Source organism: Eumetopias jubatus, unplaced genomic scaffold (genome assembly GCF_037043125.1).
Source record: "Eumetopias jubatus isolate StellerSeaLion01/CBP00866 unplaced genomic scaffold, mEumJub1_p1.0 scaffold_4, whole genome shotgun sequence".
Taxonomy (NCBI): Eukaryota; Metazoa; Chordata; class Mammalia; order Carnivora; family Otariidae; genus Eumetopias; species Eumetopias jubatus.
In genome coordinates, this window is record NW_028274810.1 from 15,659,294 (window position 1) to 15,679,716 (window position 20,423).

Consider the following 20,423-nt stretch of genomic DNA (forward strand, 5'->3'; position numbering starts at 1 on the left):
TGTTGATCTTTTGCTTAGATGATCTGTCCATTTCAGTCAGAGGGGTGTTAAAGTCCCCCACTATTACTGTATTGTTGTCAATGTGTTTCTTTGCTTTTGTTATTAATTGCCTTATATAATTGGCTGCTCCCATGTTCGGGGCATAGATATTTACAATTGTTAGATCTTCTTGTTGGATAGACCCTTTAAGTAGGATATAGTGTCCTTCCTCATCTCTTATTACAGTCTTTGTTTTAAAATCTAGTTTGTCTGATATAAGGATTGCCACCCTAGCTTTCTTTTGGTGTCTATTAGCATGGTAAATGGTTTTCCACCCCCTCACTTTCAATCTGGGGGTGTCTTTGGGTCTAAAATGAGTCTCTTGCAGACAGCATATTGATGGGTCTTGTTTTTTAATCCAATCTGATAGCCTGTGTCTTTTGATTGGGGCATTTAGCCCATTTACATTCAGGGTAACTATTGAAAGATATGAATTTAGTACCATTGTATTACCTGTAAGGTGACTGTTAACTGTCTGTTGTCTGTGTTTGTTTCTGCTCTTTGCTGCTTTTAGGTTCTCTCTTTGCTTAGAGGACCCCTCTCAATATTTCTTGGAGGGCTGGTTTCGTGTTTGCAAATTCCTTTAGTTTTTGTTTGTTCTGGAAGCTTTTTATCTCTCCTTCTATTTTCAATGATAGCCTAGCTGGATATAGTATTCTTGGCTGCATATTTTTCTCGTTTAGTGCTCTGAAGATATCTTGCCAGTCCTTTCTGGCCTGCCAGGTCTCTGTGGATAGGTCTGTTGCCAATCTAATGTTTCTACCATTGTAGGTTACATATCTCTTCTCCCGAGCTGCTTTCAGGATTTTCTCTTTGTCTCTGAGACTCGTAAGTTTTACTATTAGATGTCGGGGTGTTGACCTATTATTATTGATTTTGAGAGGGGTTCTCTGTGCCTCCTGGATTTTAATGCCTGTTTCCTTCCTCACATTAGGGAAGTTCTCTGCTATAATTTGCTCCAATATACCTTCTGCCCCTCTCTCTCTCTCTTCTTCTTCTGGGATCCCAATTATTCTAATGTTGTTTCGTCTTATCATATCACTTATCTCTCGAATTCTGCCCTCGTGATCCTGTAGTTGTTTCTCTTTTTCTCAGCCTCTTTATTTTCCATCATTTGGTCTTCTATATCGCTGATTCTCTCTTCTGCCTCATTTATCCTAGCATTTAGTGCCCCCAATTTTTGATTGCACCTCATCAATAGCCTTTTTGATTTCGATTTGGTTAGATTTTAGTTCTTTTATTTCTCCAGAAAGGGTTTCTCTAATAACTTCCACGCTTTTTTCAAGCCCAGCTAGTATCTTTAAAGTCATGATTCTGAACTCTAGGTCCGACATTGTACTAATGTCTGTATTGAGTAGGTCCCTGGCTGACGGTACTACCTCTTGTTCTTTTTGCTGAGGTGATTTCTTTCGTCTTGTCATTTTGTCCAGAGGAGAATAGATGAATGAGAGAACAAAATGCTAACAGGTTTACAACATCCCCAGCAAATATACTGTATACAAATCAGAAAAGACCTGAAACCAGGGGAAAAGAAAGGGAAAGAAAGAAAAAAGAAAGAGAAAAAGAAAAAAAAGATAAAAACAAAAACAAAACAATACAAAAAAGGCAGAATATGATCAAATATGATCAGGCTAGTGCATAGATCAGTGCCACACACTAGATTTTGGGCGTATTTTGGTCTGTTAGAAAAAAGTGCCTCCTAAAATTTTAAAGGAAGAAAGACATATATGTACAAAATAAGGGTTGATACAATGAAGGGATGGAAGATGACTGTAAAGATGAAAATTATAAAAGATTTTATAAAGACTTGGTAAGATAAGTTGTTTGAAAAGAGAAAGAAGATTTAAGAAAAAAAAAAAAAGGAAAAAGGGAGAGAATGATCAGGCAGGAGACTAGAACAAAGCCATACACTAGTGATTTAGGGTATATTTTGATCTGTTAGAAGAAACTGTACCTCAAAATTTTAAAGAGAGAACAACTTATATATATATGCCAAAAATAAGGGTAATTACTATGAAGGGATAAAATATGACTCTAAAAATGAAAAATAAAAAATGTTTTTTTTTTTTTAAAAAAAGGGATTTATAAGATGTTGGTTGAAAAAGGGAAAAAGAAAAATAAAAAAAAACAGTCAACAAAAATTAACTTTGATGAAATAATGAATCCTGGTAAAAAAAAAAAAAAAAAAAGAAAAAAAAAAAGCCATGAATCTATGTGCAGTATTCCCCTAGCGCTGGAGTTCTCCTATTCTCCTTGATCGATCACCTTGGTCTTGGCTTGCTGGCTGTTTGTGCTGATCTTCTGGGGGAGGGGCCTGTTGCTGTGGTTTCCAAATGTCTTTGCCGGAGGCGGAATTGCCCCGCCCTTGTCGGTCCGGGCTAAGGAAGCTGCTCCGGTTTGCTCTCAGGAGTTTTTGTTCCCTGCAAGCTCTCGGTACAGCTTTGGAGGACCAGGGCAGAAATGGTGGCCTCCCAATCTCCACTCGGAGGAGCTGAGAACTCGGGGCCCCGCTCCTCAGTGTGCCCCCAGAGAAAAGTAGTCACTTCCGTGTCCCCGGTCTCCGGCCGCACTCCATGCTCACCCGGCCCGTGACCGAGCGTTTCTATCTCTGGCACCCAACCCCACGCTGAGTCTCCAAACCCAGCAGATCCCTGCAGTGCGTTCCTGCACCGCTCCTCCCCGGGAAGGAAGGGGAGTCTCCCCGGATCTGCTGCTTGTTGGGTCCCTGCTGGGGGAGCCGTGCCCCGACTGGGCCGCAGATCACAGTTTATGGCAACCCCGAGCTGAGAGCCCGCGACTCTGCTCCGTATCTGCAGCCGGCTTCCCTGCTCCGATACCTGGGAGCTCTGGCGCACTCAGGCACCCCCGGTCTCTCTGTGACCCCAAGGGTCCTGAGACCACACTGTCCCGGGAGGATTCCACCCCCCCGCTTAGCCACTGCAGCGACGTCCCTCCGCCGAGCCAACTTCTAAAAGGTCCGATTTTGTGCTCCGCGGCTCTAGCACTTGCCAGAAGCGGCCGGCGGAGGCCCCTCCCCCGCCGTCTATCCTCCCGAATATCGCCTTGGATTCACTTGTCCGCACGCCCTACCTTCCAGTAAGTAGTTGCTTCTCTGTTCAGAGAGTTGTTGCTACTCTCCTCTTTGATCTCCTGTTGAGTTCGTAGGTGTTCAGAATGGTTTGATCCCTATTCAGCTGAATTCCTGAGAGCAGAGGAAATCCAGGTCTCCTACTCCTCCGCCATCTTGCTCCGCCTCCCCTAAACATATAATCTTATATGAATGTATCCCTTTGATTGTTTTTGCATTCTTTGGGTAAATACCTAGTAATGCAATTGCTGCATTGTAGGGTAGGTTTATCTGTCTTTAACTTTTTGAGGAACCTTCATACTGTTTCTTGTGTTGTTGCTTTTAGCCATTCTGAAAGGTGTGAGGTGATACCTCATTATTTACATTTCCCTGATGGTAGTTGATGATGAACATCTTTTTGTGTGTCTGTTGGCCACCTGTATGACTTATTTGGAGAAATGGCTGTTCGTGTTTCTGCCCATTTTTAATTGGATTATTTGGTTTTTTGGTGTTGAGTTGAGTAAGTGCTTTATAGATTTTGGATACTAACCCTTTATCAGATATGTCATTTGCAAATGTCTTCTCCCATCCTATGGGTTGCCTTTTAGTTCTGTTGATTGTTTTCTTCCCTGTACAGATGCTTTTTATTTTGATGTAGTCCCAACAGTTTATTTTTGCTTTTGCTTCCCTTGCTTCAGGAGACATATCTAGAAAAAAGCTGCTTTGGCCAATGTCAAAGAAGTTACTGCCTGTGTTTTCTTCTAGTATTTTTATGGTTTCAGGTCTCCCATTTAGGTCTTTAATTGATTTTGAATTTATTTTTGTGTATGGTATAAAAATCTGATCCAATTTCATTCTTCTGCAGGTGGCTGTCCAGTTTTCCCAACACCATTTCTTGAGGAGACTTTCTTTTTCCCATTGGATATTCTTTCCTGCTGTGTCAAAGATTAATTGACCATATAGTTGTGGGTTCATTTCTGGGTTTTCTTTTCTGTTCTTTTGATCTATGTGCCTATTTTTGTGCCAGGACCATAATGTTTTGATGATGACAGCTTTGTAATATAATCTGAAGTCCAGAATTGTGATACCTCCAGCTTTGCTTTTCTTTTTCAAGATTGCTTTGGCTATTTGGGATCTTTTTTGGTTCCATACAAATTTTAGAATTGTTTGTTTTAGTTCTGTGAAAAATGCTATTGGTATTTTGATGGTGATTGCATTAAATGTGTAGATTGCTCTGGGTAGTGTAGGCATTTTAACAATATTCTTCCAATCCATGAGCATGGAATGTCTTTCCATTTCTTTGTGTCGTCTTCAGTTTCTTTCATCAGTGTTTTATCGTTTTCAGAGCAGACCTCTTTCACCTCTTTGGTTAGGTTTATTCCTAGGGATCTTACTATTTTTGGTGCAGTTGTAAGTGGGATTGTTTTCTTAATTTCTCTTTCCTCTGCTTCATTATTGGTGTATAAAATGCAACAGATTTCTGTACATTGATATTGTATCCTATGACTTTACTAAATCCATTTATTCTAGCAGTTTTTCAGAGTCTTTCAGGTTTTTTTCTCTCTCTCTCTCTTTATATATATACACGTATATGTCATCTGCAAATAGTGAAAGTTACGTCTTCCTTACCAATTTGGATGCCTTTTATTTCTTTTTGTTGTCTGATTGTCTGTGGGTCCTTGTCTCTTTCCTTTCTACATGAGTACATTCTATTCCCCCAGCTTTAAGTGTAATTTCTATGCTGACAGATCTTAAATTTTTATCTCTAGCCCAAACCTCTTCTACATGCCACCTCATATTTCTAATCCACCTACTTGAGATGTCCTTTTGAATATCTTAGAGGATATGTCAGACTTAACATGTCTTAAACTGTTGAATCATGACTTCTCTTCTCAAACAAAACTACCTCAGACCTCCTCACCTAAGTGGTGCTACCACCCATTGTTCATGCCAGAAAGAGTCTCCGTGGATCCTTCTTTCTCTCCTTTCCTCCAAGAACCAATTCATAAGCAAATTGTGTTGTTTTAGCCTCCAAAATTTATCTTAAATCCCTCTACTACTTTCCATTTTTATTGCCACCACTCTGGAATAAAACACCACCACCTCTCAACTTAACCACTGCAAGAGCTTCCTTACTGTACACTGCATTCCCACTTTTGCCCCCTTCAGTCCATGGTCCACACAACAACCAAAGCCCATCATACCTTGCAGTGCTTCAGTGCCTTCTGATTGCTCCTAGGTTAAAGTGCAGACTCTTTACCATGTCCAGAGCAGTGTTCTTCAATTTTATTTTCATTATTGCTCCCCCCCGCACATGCAAGGAGAAAAACTTAATTAAATTTTTTCCCAACCAGAGACATTAAATACTAGGAATAAGATTTTATTGGGTGGGGTTAAGCTTTGGAGGACTACAAACTATTGTTAATGTTTAAGATTTTTTCTTCTCCTGAGAACCATTTTGCACCCCCTGGGCACACATTATTGCCCCCATTGAATATGCACGGTCTAGATTTAGGGCTGCAGCATGTGGACTCAGTGCTTATTTTCATCTAGTTTCTCTTGGCAGTTACTGCTGTATTGCTTAGAGACATCTCCTACACTGTGTCCTAAAACATATTTTGTTGTTTAATTTCTTGTTCCCCTAACTAGACTCTAAGCTTGCTATGGGACTGTTTTGGACACTTAGCCCGCAGTGATAGCACTGCCTTAGGAAAAGTGGCTCATCTATTGCACTATAAGTAATGGTGTCCCAGGGGATTCCCCCAAGTGACAAAAAAACAGACTTTCTCATTTCTCATACTTTGTCTCTAAAAAGGATGCAAGTGTTTATTGGTTGAATGTTAATTTGAATTTTTGCTTAACAGTTTTGATAAGCTACATTAAATTTTTAGTGTTTGGGTCAGTGAACATAGTTAGCTGTTGTAGTTTAGCTGTATTGATTTTTCCATATGAAACTTTTATTCTTTCTTCTATACAGGTAGTGCAGTGGCATCTGTGGCTGTAGATCCCAGTGGCCGTCTCTTAGCCACAGGACAAGAAGATTCTAGCTGCATGTTGTATGACATAAGAGGAGGAAGAATGGTACAAAGTTATCACCCTCATTCCAGTGATGTTCGCTCTGTTCGATTCTCTCCTGGAGCTCACTACTTGCTAACAGGATCCTATGATATGAAAATAAAGGTGACAGACCTACAAGGTGAGGGAGATTGACCTCCTTCCTTGTTTGTAGTCTTTCCTATTCTGTTTTGGATCTCTTTTTTAATCCATATATAACTTTTTTAAATTTATTTTTAAAATTCCAGTATATTTAATGTACAGTGTTATATTAGTTTCAGGTATGCAATATAGTGATTCAACAATTCTATACATCACCTGGTGCTCATCAAGATAATTGTATTCTGAATCTCCTGCACCTATTTCACCCATCCCCCCCTGCCCCACCTCCCCTCTGGTAACCATCTGTTTGTTCTCTGTAGTTATAGAGTCTGTTTTTTTTTTGTTTGTCTCTTTTTCTTTGTTTCTTAAATTCCACATACGAGTGAAATCATATGGTACTTATCTTTCTGTCACTGATTTATTTCACTTAGCATTATACCGTCCGTCCATGTTGTTGCAAATGGCAAGATTTCATTCCTTTTTAAGGCTGATTAATATTGCATTGTGTATATATGTGTTAATATTCCATTGTTTGTGTGTATGGTGTGTATACCACATCTTATTTGTATATTCATCTATTGATGGATATTTGGTTTGCTTCCATATCATGGCTATTGTAAATAATGCTAAAATAAACATAAGGGTGCATATATCTTTTTGGATTAGTGTTTTTGTATTCTTTGGGTAATACCCAGTAATGGAATTACTGGATCATATGGTAATCCTATTTTTAATTTTTTGAGGAACCTCCGTACTGTTTTTCACAGTGGCTGTACCAGTTTGCATTCCCACCAACAGTGCACAAGGGTTCCTTTCCTTTTTCTCCAAATCCTTACCAACACCTGTTGTTTCTTGTGTTTTTTATTTACCATTCTGACAGATGTGAGATGATATCTCATTGTGATTCTCATTTGCATTTCCCTGATGATTAATGATGTTGAGCATCTTTTCATGTGTCCTTCGGCTGTCTAAATGTCTTCTTTGGAGGCATGTCTGTTCATGTCATCTGCCCATTTTTAATTGGATTGTTTGGCTTTTTGGTGTTCAGTTGTGTAAGCTCTTTATGTATTTTGGATATTAACCCTTTATCAGATATGTCATTTGCAAATATCTTCTCCCATTTCATAGGTTGTCTTTTTGTTTTGTTGATTGTTTCCTTTGCTGTGCAGAAGCTTTTTATTTTGATGTATAGTCCCAGTAGTTTATTTTTGTTTTTGTTTCCTTTGCCTTAGAAGACATATCTGGAAAACTATTGCTACTGCCAATGTCAGTGAAATTACTGCCTGTGCTCTCTTGGATTTTTATGGCTATTTTGATCTTTTTGTTGTTGTTTATCTGGTGTAATCAACTTTATAACATTTTTCAAATTTTAGTTTTATAGTATTTACTGAACAAATTACTCGTACTGTATTGATGTGAATTATAGCAAGTTATTAAACAAATCAAGTGTGAATAGTCTTATTTTATTAAGTAATTTTAAAACATTTGAAAGAATCAACATTTATTACACAAAATCATTTTGAGTTCAGTGATGGTAGATGTTAAAATATGCATTATGTAACTCCTCTTAGCTTTTACTTAAGATACTTAGTGTATAATTGGTGTAATTATGTCTTCAGCATCTAGTTTTATTTTTAAATACTTAGTAAGCAAATATTTATTTTCTATCAAGTAAGGACAGACAGATGAATAAGACAGGTAACTTCCTCCTTGATGGAGCTTACATTTTGGAGGTAAATAAAAAGTAAACAATAAATGTTGTAATTTCAGGTATTGGTAAGTGCTATTAAAAAATTAGCGAAGTGGGAGAGAGTGACTGTGTGGATGGAGAGGCTATTTTAGGTAGGCTGGAGTAGGTCTCTTTAGGGAAGTGACATTTGCGCAGAGACTTGAATGATAAGGCACAAGCCAGGCCAGGACGTGCTGAGGCAGGAGTGAATTCAGCATGTTCATGACACTGCAAGGAGACAGTGTGTCTGGGACTTAGAGAACTAGGGGAGGGAGAGACAAGAATAAATCAGAGGCAGGGTTTTATAGACATTTTTAAAAAGCATAATGGGAATCCTTTGGAATATTAAAAACGGGGAGTGATCTGATCTGGTATCTATTGATATCGTTTAAAAGATAGTTTTGAGTTATGTAGGGAGAATGGATTATAAGTGTAAATATAAGTGTAACGATCAGGCTATTGGAATAGTTCAGGTGAGGGATGATGGTAGCTTGGACTAGGGTGGTAGAGGTGGAGGTGATAGGGAGTGACTGAATTTAGGATATAATTTTAATTTGTTTAGATTAAATTTAGGGAGTGAGAGGAATGCTGATTTCTAGGCTTTTGGTATGAGCAACCAGATGGTGCCATTAATTGGTAGGAGGAGGAACAGGTTTGGGCAAGAAAATGAAGAGTTCGGTTTAAACAAATTAAGATGACTATCGGGCAATCAAGTGAGATGTCAGATAGCTGTTTGGATACTAGTTTGGCGCTCAGGTGAGAAGTGAAGGTTGGAGGTGAAATGTGTAGTTGTAAGTACACAAATGGCCATGGTACCACGGTACTAGATGAAATTTCATAGGAAGTGGGTATAAAGGGAACAGGAAATCTGAAGGCTGCCTCCTGGTAGAGGAGCAGCAAACCAGCAAAGGAGACCAAGGTGTAGTGGCACCAAAGTCAGGGGGAAGTCAAGTTGAGAGAGTTTAAAGGAGAGAATGGCAGCTATGTCAAATGTTGCTGTGTATATTTTACCGAACACTACTTAGTATAGGTATTCAAGAACTTATCCCTGTTTAAACCTTTAAAGGTATTAATATAGTTTAGGGCTTTGTATACTGTAATGCCTTCAAGTTACCAGGAAGTCTGTGAAATCTATACATATTTTGTATTGTAAATCAGTGTCTCTCTTTTCCATTTAGGGGACCTCACTAAACAGCTTCCTATCATGGTGGTGGGGGAGCACAAGGACAAAGTGATTCAGTGCAGATGGCACACCCAGGACCTTTCCTTCCTGTCATCCTCTGCAGACAGAACTGTAACTCTCTGGACTTACAATGGATAGGGTGCACCCAGTGTCAGTCTATGCAGTGAAAGCACAGAGACTTCAGACTACTGAGTTGTGAAAATTACAAATTTGAAGAACATAGACTGATCGGAAAAGTGGCTTAGCACGAGGAGGCCCCTTATTACCATGTATCCCTTTGATAGGAACCGTTGGGTGGTGGTATTCTGCAGTGCTTTCAGTCTTCCATGTGAGCTCGTGCTGCTGTGACCTGCTATATGTAGTCTTGTTGCCAAAATCTGCAGAAGAGCTCTTATGTTGTCAGTGTGCACTCCAAGTCAAGGTGGACGATGTGTTTACGGTTTAGTATTAAATGCATTCCTTGGTCTTTGCCTAAATAACAGTTTTATATACACGTTGAAATTGAACTATAAGCATATTATTACATGTAATGCAGCCAAGTTCTACACAGATTAAACATACGTGTTCAGAAATTACTTTTCTCACACTCCCATGATACTATATCACTTGTCAGCTAGAGGTCAGGATTTTATATGTCTCTCAAAAGTTACATGGTTATTTTCACTAAGGATCATTATGGAGTTTAAAGATGGATGGAAAACTGCTTCTTAGTTCATGATGTGGTATTGGCCTTTTCTTTTTTCTTAAACCCAGGGATATAATTACTATTATGTCACATTATTTTGTTTCAGGCTTAAAAGGTAAATATGTTTGCTTCAGAAACTTGTCAATTTCAATTTTTTGAATGCAACAAGATACCTCCCTTCTAAACTGTACTGTAGAAGCAGAGCGGCAGCATTTTGTGATGCAACACTTGATGGTACAGTAAATTTACTAGCTAGCGTTTTTCCTCTTAAAATTAAAAACTTTGCTATAGACTATAGCATGGTTTGAAATGCTATGTCTGCATGATAATTTGAAATGGAAAAATTTAAACTTTGCACTCCAAAAGCTTATTTGGATTTGTTTCTTGCACTGTTTTGTGTAATTAGAATAATGATTTTATTCCTATGGCATTGTAGATCCTAACATTTATGTATCTTTATTTTCATATTGTACAGTAATTTTACTTTAAATTATTAAATAGGCTATTTTATTTATTTCAAATGCAGTTGAGTTGGTTCTAATTATTGAACTGTCTGTGCACTGTATGTAGCAAGCATTTTTAATCTATTGTATACAAGTGGAAAGGATATTAGAAGTGTTACTGTGCTATTATTTCAATAAAGACCTCTTGACACCCTAAAAATATTCCTGTTCCTCAGTGTCTGTGACTTTCAATTTAGAGTGTTATTTTTTCCAGTTTACTTGGAGGTGGTGTGGTCCAGTGGGTGAACCCCACAATCAATTTTTTTTTTTTAAGATTTTATTTGTTTATTTGTCAGAGAGAGAGAAAGAGAGCACAAGCAGGGAGAGCAGCAGGCAGAGGGAGAAGCAGGCTTCCTGCCGAGCAAGGAGCCCAATGTGGGACACGATCCTAGGACCCTGGGATCATGACCCGAGCCGAAGACAGATGCTTCACCGGCTGAGCCACCCAGGCGCCCCCCCACAATCAATTTCTTAAATTTCTTTCTAAAATTCTTCTACTGGGGTGCCTCGCTAGCTCAGTTGGTGGAGTGTGTGACTCTTGATCTCTGGGTTGTGAGTTTGAGCCCCATGTTGGGTATAGAGATTACTTATAAAGTTCTTCTACTAACTTACTTTTTTTTTTGTCTACTCTTTACTGTTATCTTCCCCACTACCACCACCAAAACCAAGCAGAATTTTGATTTCCTTTCCCCAAAAAGGTGCTGCTACCTCATTCCTAGGCAGATGAGGGAGGACAGGACTTCAGGCTGGAGCCACCATTTAGGTTCTCCCACAGCCCGGAGCCAGGGAGGGGAAGTGACACATGGTGATGGATGGATGGATGGATGGATGGATGGATGGATGGATGGATGGATGGATGGAAAGAAGGATAAACCGACAGAGAAAGTGGGATCAGGAAGGGGCTGCTGCAAGGAAAGCCCCCACTCTTTCCACTCTTGCCTCTGGGGGGTAGGAGAGGCATGACTGACCGTCAGGGCCAGGGTGGTGCCTAGCTAGACCACAGCCCTTTGTGGGGTAGTCCAATAAACATGGTGGATTCTCGGCACCGCTGGTGCCTGGTGTTTCAAGGCTGCCGTGGCCACAGACACCTCTTGGACCTCTTGGCCTTGGTTCCCCAACAAGCCAGTGGTGGCAGGAAGGGATAGGAGAGGAAAGCTCCCCTGCCCTGGGAGCCTCACAGGCTGTACCAGGAGAGTAGCCAGCCTGGGGTGGAGGCAGCTGGATCTCGGGAGTGGCTAACCCACACATCATAGATGCTCTTGTTGGGTGGCACCCCCTGGAAGAGGGCATCTAGATCCTGGAGCAGCCCTGGGGGGCCATGAGTTTCAGGGGCCACCCCCCAGTAGGCTGAGCTGGTTGAAGGTGGGCACTGGGGACAGGGTGTGGGCGGTAGTGGAGCTAAGGGCATTACCACATTGGGAGTGTACATGGGCAAGTAAGAGATGGGCAGCTGCCCCCAAAGCGAGGCCCTGTCACCCCCACTGGACAGTCCCCCAGGATCTGGAGAACCCTGCAGTAAGTGGAGGGGCCAGGCTCTGTGCTCAGGGGAGAGGGGCGAGGGCCTGCTGGTTCACCCTGGGAAGTCTCCGCATCTGCTCTCATGGGCTCGGGAAGGGGGCAGAGGGGGCACAGAGGCCTCTCAGAGGGCAGGGGTGGAGTGGGCACCACCTTCTCCCCACTGTGCCCAGAGCCTGCCGGACCTGGGCTGCTTCGTGGTGCCCCCTCCCTGGGGTCCCCTAACAAAGACTTTATGCTGAAGCCCTCACTGGGTGGCGACTGGGGACTGGGCTGCGGCCGGGGGGACTGGGCGGCCGGTAGGGCCAGCCGTGCAACACGTAGGGGCCCAGGTCCTTGGCGAAGGCTCCCCGCACGCCCCTGCTCTACCAGCGCCGGCACAGGGCCGTGTTCTGCAGCCACAGCGCCTCCGCCGGGATCAGGCTCACGTCGACTGCCCAGAAGTTGCCCTTGGCCTGGGGCTTCGCTGGGTCTTTAGGCACCTTGCGGAAGCATTGGTTGGAGGAGAGGTTGTGGCGGATGGAATCCTTCCAGCCCTCGTAGTCTTCCTTGAAGAAGGGGAACGCGACCTGGACCTGACGGATGATCTGGGCCAGCTTCAGCCTGCGGGAGGGTGCGCCCTGGATCACCAAGGCAATCATGGCCAAGTAGGTGTAGGGGGCTGGTCATGCCGCAGGTATCTCTTCTTCCTCCTCTTGGGAGTCTGGGAGGACGACTCCGACCCAGGAAGCCCCAGGCGTGGGTTGCTGCAGGGCCCCATGCAAGGGGAGGCACGCACCATGGGCAGGGGCCTGGCCCCGTGGAGGCAAGGCAATGGGGCAGTGTGGTGAGGCAAGGCTGGGGGCCTGAGGCCCTCTACTAACTTACTTTTTAACACTTGGGCAACTGCCTGACTTTTATGTGTCTCCTGTCTGTCTGATTCAAGATCTAAAGAACTTTCCAACCTGGATATATTGTGAAAGTTGATTAATAAAAGTCCAGCAAAATATATAAATTGTAAATTAGACAACAAAGATGTTGAACTGAGTGCTTTAGAAAGAAATGAAATCTCATTAGTTGTAGTTGTGTATATTCAGTAGATACACAGTTTTCCTACCTTTGCAGAGGGGAATTCTGCTAAAAGTATGCCACGGTCTCCTCTTCAGTTTACTTTCATGCTTAATTTCATACATTGCAGATATTACAGCAGGTCATTAGTGTTAAGTTTAAAACTAGGAAAAAAGCATTTCTTGATACAGACCAGCTGAACTTCATGGTAAAACAAAAATGTTCATAACATTATTCTACCTTCAAGGAGAGAACTTTAAGATCCTCCTATATGTGGGGTATGGAATTCATTTTGCAGTGCATTAGACAATAATAAGCACTAGAAATTATATTACTTATTGTAATAACTACCCGGTTGCATATGTCCTTTTCCCCATGGCTCCACACTGTCTTCTCCATGGAGGTGAATAGATTCTTGGAGGTTCATGTGGAAGAGAAAGCAAGAGAACTGAAGTATCGACAGTCTCTGAACCCTTCTCAGTGGGAGTATGGGGAAGGAGAGTAGGGATGAGGGGGTGCAGAAATTCTTAGCTCCTCCCCACAGAAGTGTCAGATGTCTGATTTAAATTTTATTTTAAAAAATATTTTTAACTGTAATAAGCCAAATGACATAATCAACAGAGAGAAAATACAACCCACGAAATGGGAGAAAATATTTGCAAATCATATATGGGGTAAAGGATTAATATCCAGAATATATAAGAACTACAGCACAAAAACAACCAAAAAACGAGCCAGATTAAAAAATGGGCAAAGTATTTGAATAGACATTCTCCAAAGAAGATAGACAAGTGACCAATAAGCACATGAAAAGATGCTTAACACTACTCATCAGGGAAATGAAAATGAAAACCACAATGAGATACCACCTCATACCCATTAGGGTGGTCGTTATCAAAAACACAAGATAATATGTAGTGGAGAGGATGTGGAGAAATTGAAACTCTTGTGTACTACCGGTGGCAATGTAAAATGCTGTAGCCATAATGGCAAGGGAGAGGCCACTACCCTAACTCCATCTAAGCCCCAGGCTCTTAGACTGAAATAATGCCCAAGTTCAAACAATGAAGAAAAAAGCTAAAAGCTGAAGTGAAAAGATTATTCAAAAGAAAAGAAGCTTCCCACTTCAGTTCAAGCTAATTACACCTTCCCCTCTGCCACCGTCACCAGAAAGAGTGGCTATTCCTTCCATAGCAACACTCCTTAGCAGAAGCTGGCTAAAATCAAACTGGAACTTCTGATTTCCCAATATCAAGGGTACAGTAAAACTTAGGACACATAGTGTGTGGTCTGTATACAGCTGGTGGCAGAACTGCATGGCCCAGAGTTTAGGAAGTCTTGAAAGACATCATCTCTCCATACCATTATTGCCACCAAGAACTTCACAGTCTGAAACAACAGTTTTGCATTTTGGAGAGTGAATTCTGCAAACTCCAGGAGGCACTGAAGACCATCTTGGAAAACTCGTCCTTGTCCAAGCTGTGGTCAAATGTGTCACACAAGTGGTCAATTTACCAATGTGCCTGCCTGTGTTCTAACCATCCCGGGAGAATCCCAAGCTGTACTTCCTCCCATACTGCCACAGCCAGCCACCCACCTTCCTCCTCATCCATCTCTGCCTCTACTCCCTCCGCCTCCTCTCTGCCGGTACCTCCATCACCCACGGCACCTTGGCTGCTCAGAAATTCTGATTGTACTAAGGCACTTCAGGCTGGACCATTAAAAAAAGATGGACCCATGCAGACAACAGTTAAAGATCTTACTGAAATGAAAGAACACACTTTTTTTAAAAAAGATTTTATTTATTTATTTGAGAGAGAGAGAGAGAGAGCATGAGAGCAGGGAGGGTCAGAGGGAGAAGCAGACTCCCCGCCGAGCAGGCAGCCCGATCGGGGACCCGATCCCGGAACTCCAGGATCATGACCTGAGCCGAAGGCAGCCGCCCAACCGACTGAGCCACCCAGGCGATCAGCCTAGAAGTCCAACTCAGACTGCCACTGCAGCTTTGTTGAACAAAACCGACGCCAACCTCACTGCATGTGGTGGTTCACAAAATACTCAGATAAAATCATCTCAATCTTTTTTTTAGTGTAGTAGGGTTTGTATAAATAATTATATATAATTCCACTTGAAGAATTAAAGTATGTTTGGAACCCATTCATACTGTGGTATTAAGTGGTATTTGGACATTTTTTAGTTTGCAGGATCAGTAAGAGAACAGATGAGAAAATGCAATCCCCAAAGTGATGTTTATCCTGGAATTACCCAATTTAGGTTGGAGAGGTTGTTCAAATTTAATTAGAGAGCTAATTTTTACTCAACAGGTATAGTTCTAACATTAAGAAAATAACCTGGTGGGGCACCTGGATGGCTCAGTTGGTTCAGTGTCTGACTCTCGGTTTCGGCTCAGGTCATGATCTCATGGGTTGTGAGATTGAGCACTGGTTCAGGCCCCTTGCTCAGTGGAGAGTCGGCTTGAAAGATTCTCTCCTGCTACTCCACACGCTCTCTCCCTCTCTCTAAAAATAAATAAGTCTAAAAAAAAAAAAAAGAAAGAAAAGAACCTGGTGCCCATTCATCTTGAATATTCTTGGGTAATTAAAAAGAAAAGTATTTTGGGGGCAGCTGGGTGGCTCAGTCGGTTAAGCATCTGCCTCTGGCTCAGGTCATGATCCCTGAGTCCTGGGATCAAGCCCCACGTCAGGCTCCCTGCTCAGTGGGGAAGCCTGCTTCCCCCTCTACTTGGGTTCTCTCTCTGTCAAATAAATAAATAAAATCTTTTTTAAAAAAGTATTTCATCCTGTAAAGCTAATGCATTAAGTGCTACAAACCTGATCGGTAAAAAAGACCCTCTAGATTTGATTTCTGTTCATAAACTAATCAAGAGGTTAGACCATCCCCCATCCAGACCCAGTTATTTTCCAAAAGGATTTGAAGCAAAATGTCCAATGTAATCTTAAAAATTAGAATGTATCATTTTTTAAAGATTTTATTTATTTATTTATTTGACAGGGAGAGACACAGAGAAGGAACACAAGCAGGGGGAGTGGGAGAGGGAGAAGCAGGCTTCCTGCTGAACAGGGAGCCCGATGCAGGGCTCGATCCCAGGACCCCAAGATCATAACCTGAACCGAAGGCAGATGCTTAACGACTGAGCCACCCAGGTGTCCCTAGAATGTATCATTTCTAACATCTTAGGTAGGTGATTATATCTGGCTCACTGAAGTCTGAGATATTCCTTACTTTGATATCTGTTGTCCACATTTATCCAGCTAAATATAAGTTTCACGAGGACCTCAACATGAACCTTGTATTTTCCACAAGGCCCTGAAGGATTCTCTGAAGTCCATAGCAGATTCACTGTGAGACCTAATTCCCTGTCCTCAATAGCCTGTTGAGTCAATAACAGGAATAATGCACCCCTGTGTGCAAAAACACAGGTTCTTCCCTGCCGGTCCAGGGTTGCCAGATTTAGCAATTATAAATACATGATAATCAAATTTGTATTTCAGATAAATAACAAATAACTTTTAAGTATAAATATGTCCCATTAAACAATGAATGTTTCTTTTCGTATAATTATGTCCCAAATATTGCATGGGACATAGTTATACTAAAAAAAAAATATTCAGTGTTTATCTGAAATTCAAGTTTAACTGGGCATTCTGTGTTTTATTTGGCAACCCTATATAAGTCAGACCCCTACAAAATTGCCAAGTATTTCTAGGAACCCCCCTGTTTGTCAGATGTATGTACTGAGCAGCGGACACTACTATAGCTTCAGCCAAGATCGCCATCACTAATGCATTAAGTATCACGAAGGAAGGGGACCTGTCATTAGGGGGAATGTGACTGAAGGCACCGGATTAGCTTTGAAGCTGATAACCTCCACCGTAGTTCCAAGAATAAGGATAGCAGAGCCTCATGCATAGGAAACAAGGGGTTTTGATCTTGACTGAACTTTCGAGCCTGACAGAAAGCAGCTACATAGATGATATCCTTGAAATATCCCCTGGTTAGCATAGGCTAAAAAAGATATTTTAGTAACTTCTCAGAAATACCTATTCTGCTTTGAGATGCCAAGAAATGCAGAAATATTGCTTTGAGATGCCAAATAGAGTATTGTGGGAAGTCACCAGACCGGAAAACAGACCTGGGGATGATGTTTTGTTCTTATGAGACCCACATTTATGTTTATAACACATTTATGAATGAAAATTAAACAGATAGTGAAGTTAAGAAACATATGATTCTAGTTTTGTTTTTTTTTTTTACGGGTCACTGAGGCCTTTTTATTCTGCACACAAAACCACTGGGGATTTCTCCTGTGGACACCTCAAGATTATAAAGTAGACAGACATGACTCCAGACACTGGGTGGAAGTGAGGTGAGAAAACAATGACTTGGGCCAATCACACGATTACAGAGTTAGGGTTTCCAGCAGGGTTCCAGATGGTCAAGTTTGGCTTCTGCAGCAGTTCTAAGGAAGCAGTGAGAACATCACAGGGAGGGGGGAGGGCAGTTAACTGGCAGGGTCCTCGGCCAGTTTCAGCTGGGGGCCTCGAGCTGCCCGGGGCGGGGGGGGGGGGCGAGATCTAATGAGCCGACTCAGGACCGCAGGACTCGGGGTGTGCCGCCTGGAGCTTACTTGGCCAGGGGGTTTCTGAAGTTTCTGCCGGCGAACTTAGCCTTGCTACCCAGTTCCTCTTCAATTCTGAGGATCTGGTTGTACTTGGCCAAGCGCTCAGATCGGCAAGGTGCCCCTGTCTTGATCTGCCTGGTGCAAAGTCCCACCACCAGGTCAGCGATGAAGGTATCTTCGGTCTCCCCAGAGCGATGCGACACCATGACGCCCTAGCCATTGGACTGGGCCAGCTTGCACGCCTGGAGAGACTCGGTCATGGAGCCGATCTTGTTCCCTTTCAGCAGAAGGCAGTTGCACGATTTCTCGCCCACGGCCTTGGAGATCTGTTTCGGGCTGGTCATGGTGAGATCATCCCCCACCACCTGGATGCCGGCGGTGGCAGTGAACTTCTGCCAAGCTTCCCAGTCATCCTGGTCAAAGGGGTCCTCGATAGACACCATTGGGTAGTCCTTGATGAAGGACTTGTACAGGTTGGCCAGTTCATCAGGCGTGATGTACCTGCTCGGGTCATCGGGGCACTTGAAGTCCAGGTCATACTTGCCCGACCTGAAGAACTCAGAAGCAGCTATGTCCATGCCGATGACCACCTTGTCGGTGTAGCCGGCTTTCCCAATGGCATTCTTTAGCTGCTCCAGAGCTTCTTTGTTCTCCAGGATGTTAGGTGCAAAGCCACCTTCATCCCCCACATTGGTGGCATCTTTTCTGTATTTCTCCTTGATGACATTCTTCAGGTTGTGGTAAACTTCGGCTCCGATGCGCGTGGCTTCCCTGAAGTTGGCCGCACCAACGGGCAGGATCATGAACTCCTACATGGCCAGCTTGTTGCCAGCATGAGAACCACCGTTGATGACGTTGAAAGCCGGAACCGGCAGGATGACTTCAGCATTGCCAGCCAAGTCAGCAATGTGCCGGTACAGGGGCACCCCCTTTTCCATGGCCCCCACCTTGCAGACAGCCAGGGACACACCCAGGATGGCGTTTGCACCAAATTTAGATTTATTTTCTGTCCCATCCATCTCAATCATCAGTCTATCAATCTTCTCCTGCTCCATGATGTTCAGTTTCTTGCTAATCAGGGCAGGTGCAATAGTTTTATTGATGTGCTCAACAGCCTTTGAGACACCTTTCCCCATGTAGCGGGTCTTGTCATTGTCCCGGAGCTCGAGGGCCTCGTAGATACCAGTTCAGGCACCACTGGGCACAGCAGCTCTGAAGAGACCTTTGGAGGTGTAGAGGTCAACTTCAACGGTGGGATTCCCACTAGAATCAAAGATCTCTCTGGTGTGGATCTTGAGAACAGACATGGTGACCTTCTGGCTGCCAGATAGCGCTGCCTGGGAAAGAAGCAGAGGATGCTGCAGGCATGGAGGATGAGCGTTAAGCCACCTGATTCTAGTTTTTTTTTTTTTTTTAAAAACCTGCTAGCTACATTTATATTATGCAAGAATAAAGGGAATGGTCACTGAGAATAAAACATTTGAGTATTTATCTGTAACAATATTTTATGGGGCACTTAATGTTTGTAATATTAATAAACCACCTTGTACGTCTCAATTTAATTTAAATGATGTGATGATTTGATCATTCTTGTGGAATAATGCCTCATAAAAATGCTATAGGATAAAGAAATGTTATAGAAATCCTGTAAATACTTGTAAAGCTGCTACTGCCATTGTACCAGTATTAAAACGTGTTCTACCTTGCATCTTTTACTAATTTTTATAACAGGTTTTATATTGTTTCCATTTGAGAATCCTGTAAATGCTATGGCTTCATTAAACTGTTGCTAATCATATAAAAAAATGGTTCAGCCACTGTAGAAAACAGTATGGTGGTTTTCAAAAAATTAAAAATAAAATACCATATGACCCAGCAATCCCACTTCTGGATACATACCCCAAAAAACTGAAAGAAGGGTTTGAAGAGACATTTGCACACTCACGTTCGTTCATAGCAACATTACAATAGCCAAAGGTGAGAAGTCCATCAACAGATCAATGGATAAACAAACTGTGGTACACAATACAATGAAATATTATTCAGCCTTTAAAAAGGAAAGAAATTTTGACAAGTTAAACAGGGATGAGACTTGAGAACATTACACCCAGTGAAATTAGCCAGCCACAAAAAGACAAATACTTAAGCATCTCATGTGGTCAAATTCATAGAGACACAAAATAGAATGGTGGTTGCCAGGGGCCAGGGAAGGGCGGGGGGCAGGAATGATGAATTGTTTACACGGGTGGAGTTTCAGTTTTGCAGGATGAAGGAGTTCTGGAGGCGATGGTGGTGGTGGTTGCCCAATATGCTGCGGATGACCCTGAACTGTGTACTTGAAAATGGTTAAGGTGGTAAACTTTGTTTTTTTTTTTTTAAGGTGGTAAAATTTATGTCAGGTATTTTAATTTTTAAAAAATTGTAATAAGCAACATGCACACCAAGTGTACCACATTATACATCAAATTTTAACACACTTTTAAATTTGTTGCCAAGAATTCTTGTGTACACTTCTCATTTCCTCCTAGTGTGTAAAACTCATCATATCCTCTTTGGAGAGTTTCCTGAAATTGCAAGGCCAGCAGTTAAAGACAAAAACAAAACGAAATTTATTATTTCCAACTAAAGCAGAATGTAGCTCGTCCCCCCACACCCCAAATACAGGACTGCCGTTGTCGTTCATTACACCCTACTTAAATAATTATTGCAAATATTACACATTCGGACTTGCAAAACAAATCAATACCAAGGAAACAAGTTTAGTATTCGTATATATTTGGCTTTCTCGTAAGATTTCATTCGTAGACCGTTCAACTGATCAAAGCAAGAACTTCCGGGCCTAAAGCAAGCCCCCAGA

At 42.2% G+C, this 20,423-nt stretch overlaps 1 protein-coding gene and 3 pseudogenes across 2 annotated transcripts in view; 2 read left to right on the top strand and 2 right to left on the bottom strand.

The window, feature by feature from the left end:
* WDR47 (WD repeat domain 47) overlaps positions 1–9,346 on the top strand; it is a 65,308-nt gene extending 55,962 nt beyond the window's left edge. For both annotated transcript variants that reach the window (XM_028102071.1, XM_028102072.1), the window contains exons 14-15: positions 6,084–6,302; positions 9,170–9,346. In XM_028102071.1, the coding sequence (XP_027957872.1) occupies positions 6,084–6,302; positions 9,170–9,312 (362 nt within the window). In that variant the 3' untranslated portion in view covers positions 9,313–9,346. The remainder of the gene's footprint in view (positions 1–6,083; positions 6,303–9,169) is intronic.
* Positions 9,347–11,536: 2,190 nt separating this feature from the next.
* Positions 11,537–12,637, bottom strand: LOC114207853 (forkhead box protein H1 pseudogene; annotated as a pseudogene).
* Positions 12,638–13,971: 1,334 nt separating this feature from the next.
* On the top strand, positions 13,972–14,700 carry LOC114208095 (proline-rich protein 11 pseudogene; annotated as a pseudogene).
* A 2,821-nt stretch (positions 14,701–17,521) lies between these two features.
* LOC114207934 (alpha-enolase pseudogene) lies at positions 17,522–18,873 on the bottom strand (annotated as a pseudogene).
* Positions 18,874–20,423: the final 1,550 nt, after the last annotated feature.